General features: G+C 41.0%; 2 protein-coding genes across 2 annotated transcripts; both read left to right on the forward strand.

The window, feature by feature from the left end:
- Positions 1 to 847: 847 nt before the first annotated feature.
- On the forward strand, positions 848 to 1933 carry LOC139745296 (alpha-1A adrenergic receptor-like). Its single transcript, XM_071655694.1, has one exon. The coding sequence runs from the start codon at positions 848 to 850 to the stop codon at positions 1931 to 1933; it is 1086 nt and encodes a 361-aa protein (XP_071511795.1).
- A 3304-nt stretch (positions 1934 to 5237) lies between these two features.
- LOC139745297 (somatostatin receptor type 5-like) lies at positions 5238 to 6323 on the forward strand. The gene has a single exon (XM_071655695.1). The coding sequence runs from the start codon at positions 5238 to 5240 to the stop codon at positions 6321 to 6323; it is 1086 nt and encodes a 361-aa protein (XP_071511796.1).
- The last annotated feature ends 735 nt before the right edge of the window (positions 6324 to 7058 follow it).

A 7058-nucleotide genomic window follows, 5' to 3' on the forward strand; every position in this document is an offset into this window, starting at 1 on the left:
AAGGACCTCATCTATTTGTTTTCTGCATTCACTTAGACATAACATAAAGTCTGTGGAGGGTGATAACAGTTTTCCCTTTGTTTCTCAGTTGATTTGAAATGTGTTTCTCCTCCATTCCTGTTATGAGGGGCTGTTTTGTTTCTTTTTTTTTTCGGGCAGTTTTAAGCAATACTAAATTTCGACAGTGAGTACTGCCAGGGACATTTTGTTTAAAGTGCGTGAGTGCATTACACGCTACCATGCTTGCCATTTGGGGAATTAATTCGCCCTAATTATTACCGCGGTTTCAACTAGTTCTTATCAAGCTATTTTCTTTTTAATGCAAAACGACACTTCCTCGCTTTATTATACAGCACCATAGGTAGAGCAAAATGCTCGGACTCGGAGGCGGACATTAGATTTGCCCTTGAGATAGTGGAATACTGTTTACGCATTGCTGTCACAAACGCATTAACGAAAAGGATCATGTTCTCTGAGTGTAAAACCTGGCGCTCTTCAGTCAGTTCAATAAAAGATACAAAATCACGCCGATCCCAATGCTTGGTTTCGTTCTAAAATTCAGTTAATACGGGTCCACGAATCAATTTGCATTCGTGAATGATACCGCACACACTCTGCGAAGTTATTTCTGCATGGACTTCTCTGATTTTCCAGTTCAAGCTTTTGTAGAGTACCTTAATTTTCTTCCACTTTCGCAGTCTCAACATAGCAACTATTCAGCACTTGAAAAGGAATCAGGAAATAAAAAAGTAAAGAAGGCGGGAGAAAAAATAATCACTTTTTGGCCACCACAGATTGAAAATTCAGGAAGTTCACGCCAAGAAATTCAGACCTGATATCTCCCGGTATGGAGGAGCTCTTGAACACCAGTATAGGAACATTCAATCATATTTCAGAAGCTGAGTGGACTACAACTTCTTCCAGCTCTCATACGTCCCATAGTCGAAGTGGAATTCCGTTTTATCACCGCGTTGTTGTGGCTATTTCTCTGTGCCTCGTCACCGCCGTCGGTTTTGTGGGCAACTCCCTGGTGTTTGCATCTGTCGCGCTTTGTAAGAAGCTCCACACGGCCACGAACGTCCTCATCGTCAACCTAGCCATTGCCGACTTCTTGACCTGCGTGTGTCTGCCTTTCCTCGTGATCGGTCTCGTCAACCGATCCGGCGAGTACCCGCTGCCCGACGTCGTCTGCATTGTAACAACTGGGTTACTCTTTTCGTGTTCCGGGGCAGCCATCCAGACACTTGCTGCTATATCCATTCTTCGATGGTACGTAATCACGAAAGGTGTTCGTGGTCGACGAGGCTTCAATGAACCAAAGAAAGCGATTGCTTGCTCGATATTTACGTGGGCAACGTCGATTATGTACGTGGTCGTCCCTGTTCTCTTCGGAATCGGTGAACTTGGCTATTCCACGTTCTACTCGCTGTGTTCCGTGACGGATTCAAATCCCCTGGTTCACTACTTCGTTCTTATTCAGGGAAGTGTCATCATCTTGACCCTGATCGTCACAGCGGTATTCTACGCCCGCATTCTCGTCTTCGTTGTCAATCACGGTCGCAGTTTCCGCTCTAAATTCCCTGTCGTTGACCGGGAAATAGGGACTGGAGGATGTGGAGCCACCAAGGGGCACTTTAATTTCAATGCAGCACTGCAGGAGAGGGAAATGAAGATCACCAAAAACTTGTTCACCATCGTCTGCGTGTTCGTCTTCTGCTTCCTGCCGAGTGGAGTTAATTTTGCGATTCCTGGAGCAAGCGTCCTGACCCTCTACGGGTCGATGATGATGATGGCCAACAGTGCCCTGAATCCTATCATATATGGCTTCAAACATCCAAACTTTCGTGACGTCTTCGGCAAGATCGTACATTGTCGTCTGTCCGATATTCCGGGACGCAGCAGATGCCTTTGCTTCAGATTCAAAAAACCTTAGGCTTTGATACGTCTTGTCGCCTCAGCACAAGAACGCAGATACCATCACTACCGAAACTACCGCAATCTACATTGTGAATAAGAGTTCTCAGTATTTGAAGAGCTTGCTTCCAAAAGGCGCTAAATCCAATGAAATTTATGGTTTAGCGCCTTTTGGAAGCAAGCTCTTCATTTGTCAGAAATGTTGTGTGCGATAGACTTGAGAGAACTTCACTCACCATAAATTCCTTAATTCTATATTCAATACTTGAAAGAAAATAACCGACAAACATTTGGACAACTTATATGTCTGGTAGTCGCGTTGTTTGTGGCGTTTAGGCCGCAGACTCGAGTCCTATATGTATCTGAGTGAAAATGTTTTGATATCATCAACATTTTCTTTTACAAGTTTGTAGCATAAGATACAAATTGTCTTCATTCATTTTGGTTATAGGATGGATGGGAAGCTGTGATGAGATGAAGTTTATTAGCTCATTAATAAATCGTGTAGGATATTTTCTCATATCTCATGTATCGTTTGCATTTGATTAGATATGTGAAATGCTGTGGGGCATCTTTGATCTGTACATGACGTCGCTTATTATTACACTGCTTGTGTTTGTGCATATTGGATGAAAACCTTATGAGAAACTTGATTTATAGTAATCTGAAGTCGTGTTATTGATTTAATCTTCCTCTTGATTTTTAGTGATATTTTGTGGACATAAGAACTGCAATAAATGAAAAATGAAATTCGTACTTTACCAGACGTGCGTGCAAAACATTTTTTTCTTCTATAATATGCCTGGCTTTTTAGAAGAATTGTCACGGAATATAGCCTACCGTATCCATGCAGGAAAAACTGAAAGGCTGACCTCCAAACAGTACTGGTGGGAAGACCGAGGCCGTGCAAATCGCTGGACCGCGTAGGCACGGAAATTAATTTCAGACTTCTCATGGCAATAACCCTGAAAATCAGTTTAATTGCTTTTAAAATTTACTTCAATATCTTACTAGCAATTCAAGTGAAAACAATTGTATTATAAGTTTTGCAAGTATATCAATCCAGTAATACCATGGCATGCCTAGTTTAATGTAATGGTGTTACCAACAAAAGTAAGGTTAGGCGTTGATTTGACTCAACGCTGACAATAAAGGGAAGAAATAATCATTGACAATAGATAATTTCGCCTTGTCAATCCCTTTTCTATTGTTTTAGGAGATAAGAAATGATATGGCTGTCCGAAAGAATTGTGAGATTGGAGAAGGGCTTCAATGATTTTTTTTTCAATTTTGAGATGTTTGAAATGTTTCTTGCAAAACTGCGACCATCCCGAGGGCGAAGCGCTTACTATACAATGGAGCTCTCCGGAGTTTTCATACACCGTCCCTTCCTTTGCAACTGAGCTCGCAAGCTGATCACGGTAGTCCAGACGTAAATGGAACGCCGCTGAAATGTTTCCGTTCTTTTCTCACCATTTACTAAATATTTTCTGAGGAAAAAATCCATGTAATATTACACGTGATATATATTTATGCTGGACATGCAATGGGTAGAGTTGTACAAAAAATAACCCAGGTTTATTTGCTGTGATTTGAATTTGTGTGACATTCTATTAATATTTCATTCGAAAATGACCAGTAGTTGTATCTACATTATTGTCCATGACCAGGAAAAATTTATAAAGAATTAGACTTGCTCGATTTGTGTGTGTGTGTGTGTGTGTGTTTTTTTTTTTGGTTAGTTGTTTTTTGTGTGTTGTGTGGATTTTTGTTTTTGTTTGTTTTGTTTTTGTTTTTGTTTTTTTTACATAACACCGTTTCCTATTAACCGCCATGCAAAGTAATCATCTCTAAAAGAAATGGAATCAAGAGTAAAGCTTTCAATATACCTGATACGTTGGGATTTATCAATAGGTTTGAGAAGATCTGTGCGTTTTTTAGTAAAATATGACACTCCGTCGACTTATTTGTGTGGCGTTGGAACGTGGCTCATAAAGAGGTAAATTTACTGGCACTGAATATCACACCATTCTACCACAAGAGTGTAGAGTGCATAAACGAATTCATCTGTCTCAATGTCCCTTCGCTGCTGATACAATTATTACTAGATCGTTATGTGAGGCACAAACTTGGCAGTCGCCTCATTATGTTCGCCATCGTTAATGGCAAGTATATGTTCATTATTTTTTTTTCCGCTCTTGACAAATCATAGGTAAGAACAAGTAGGTCATAGTATCAAACCCTGCGCAATCTCTTGAGGTTTGATACAGCTCTTTAATTAAAACGATTTTACATGCTATCATCAAGATTCATCACTAGTTCCAGTCATTAAATCTAATGGCAATGATTAATGATGACACCAATATGAGTAGGAATATCTATCATCTATTATGTTCTTCTGCATTCACCTACACATAACCTAAAGCCTCCTGAGTGTAATCACATTTTTATTTTCTTATTATTTTGTTTGGAATGTTTTTCCACTCTTTCCCGGTTATGAAGGGTCTTTTTCTTTTTCGTTTTTTTTTTTTTTTTTTACTTGTAAGCAATGTTAAATTTCGACACTGAGTACTGCCAGGGACATTTCGTTTAAAGTGCGTAAGTGCATTACACGCTACCATGTTGGCCATTCAGTGAATTAATTCGCCCTGATTAACCGCGCCTTCAACTAGTTCTTATCTTCTTGCGTGTGTGTGTGTGTGTGTGTGTGTGTGCGCGTGCGTGTGTATTTTTTATATAGGCTACACTTCCCTGCTTCATTACAAAATATCCATAGCGACAGGGTAAAATGCTGGGACTTGGAAGCAGACATTAGATTTGCCCTGGAGAGAGCCGAATACTGTTCACGAATTGCGGACTCGAAAATTATTATAATGAGAAGGCATTAACGAAATGGCATCCGAAGGTCAGGATCATGTGCTCTGCGCGTGAAATTCGGAGCTGTTCAACCTCGTGTAAAAAAAAAAATAATAATAGAATAATAAAATAAAAATAATAAATAAAATCACGTCGTCTCCAGTGCTTGGTTTAATTCTAAAGTTCCTTTTGCATTCGTGAACGATACCTCACTCACGGTTTGATACAGTGCGACATTATTTCGGCAAGAACTTCTCTGATTTTCCATTTCAAGCTTTTGTAGAGTACACCCTAAACATTCTGCCGCTTTAAGAAACTCAACATAGCAACTATTAACGACCTCAAAAGTGATCTAGACATCAAAATTAAAGAAGTCAGGAGAAAAGGTAGTCACTTTTTGGTCACAGTCGTAAGAAACTTCCAGTAAATCCACGGAAAGAAATTCGAAGCAGCTGATGGCTCCCGGTATGGAAGAGCTCTTGAATACCAGTGTAGCAACATTCATTCGTATTTCAGAAGCTGAATGGGCTACAACTTCTTCCATCACTCATACATCCCGTAGTCGGAGCGGAATTCCGTTTTGTCATCGCGTCGTTGTGGCTATTTGTCTGTGCCTCGTCACCGCCGTCGGTTTTGTGGGCAACTCCCTGGTGTTCGCTTCTGTAGCGCTTTGTAAGAAGCTCCACACGGCCACAAACGTCCTCATCGTCAACCTGGCCATCGCCGACTTCTTGACCTGCGCGTGTCTGCCTTTCCTCGTGATCGGTCTCGTCAACCGATCCGGCGAGTACCCGCTGCCCGACGTCGTCTGTATCGTGACAACTGGGTTACTCTTTTCGTGTTCCGGGGCAGCCATCCAGACACTTGCTGCTATATCCATCCTCCGATGGTACGTAATCACGAAAGGTGTTCGTGGTCGAAGAGGTTTCAATGAACCAAAGAAAGCGATTGCTTGTTCAATATTTACGTGGGCAACGTCGATTATGTACGTGGTCGTTCCTGTTCTCTTCGGAGTCGGTGAACTTGGCTATTCCAGGTTCTACTCGCTGTGTTCCGTGACGGATTCAAATCCCCTGGTTCACTACTTCGTTCTTATTCAGGGAAGTGTCATCATCCTGACCCTGATCGTCACAGCGGTATTCTACGCCCGCATTCTCGTCTTCGTTGTCAATCACGGTCGCAGTTTTCGCTCTAAATTCCCAGTCGTTGACCGGGAAATAGGGACTGGAGGATGTGGAGCCACCAAGGGGCACTTTAATTTCAATGCAGCACTGCAGGACAGGGAAATGAAGATCACCAAAAACTTGTTCACCATCGTCTGCGTGTTCGTCTTCTGCTTCCTGCCGAGTGGAGTCAATTTTGCGATTCCTGGAGCAAGCGTCCTGACCCTCTACGGGTCGATGATGATGATGGCCAACAGTGCCCTGAATCCTATCATATACGGCTTGAAACATCCAAACTTTCGTGACGTCTTCGGCAAGATTATACATTGTCGTCTGTCCGATAATCCGGAATCCAGCAGACGCCTTTGCTTCAGATTCAAGAAACCTTAGGCTTGGATACGTCTTGTCGCCTCAGCACAAGTACGCAGATACCACCACTATCGAAACTACCGCAATCTACATTGTAAATAAGAGTTCTCAGTATTTGAAGAGCTTGCTTCCAAAAGGCGCTAAATCCATTGAAAATTATGGTTTAGCGCCTTTTGGAAGCAAGCTCTTCATTTGTCAGAAATGTTGTGTGCGATAGACTTGAGAGAACTTCACTCACCATAAACTCCTTAATTCCATATTCAATACTTGAAAGAAAATAACCAACAAACATTTCCACAACTTATGTGTCTGGTAGTCGCGTTGTTTGTGGCTTTTAGGCCGCAGACTCGAGTCCTACATGTATCTTAGTGAAAATATTTTGATATCAACATTTTCTTTTACAAGTTTGTAGCACAAGATACGAATTTTCTTCAGTCATTTTGGTTATAGGATGGATGGGAAGCTGTGATGAGATGAAGTTTATTAGCTCATTAATAAATCGTGTAGGATATTTTCTCATATCTCATGTATCGTTTGCATTTGATTAGATATGTGAAATGCTGTGGGGCATCTTTTATCTATAAGTCGCAACATTATTACACTGCTTGTGTTTGTGCATATTGGATGAAAACCTTATGACAAACTTGATTTATAGTAATCTGAAGTCGTGTTATTGATTTAATCTTCCACTTGATTTTTAGTGCTATTTTGTGGACATAATAACTGCAATAAATGAAAAATGAAATTCGTACTTTA

The sequence above is a fragment of the Diadema antillarum genome, unplaced genomic scaffold, assembly GCF_040938485.1.
Source record: "Diadema antillarum isolate AM-2024a unplaced genomic scaffold, OU_Dant_1.0 seq00001250_RagTag, whole genome shotgun sequence".
Taxonomy (NCBI): domain Eukaryota; kingdom Metazoa; phylum Echinodermata; class Echinoidea; order Diadematoida; family Diadematidae; genus Diadema; species Diadema antillarum.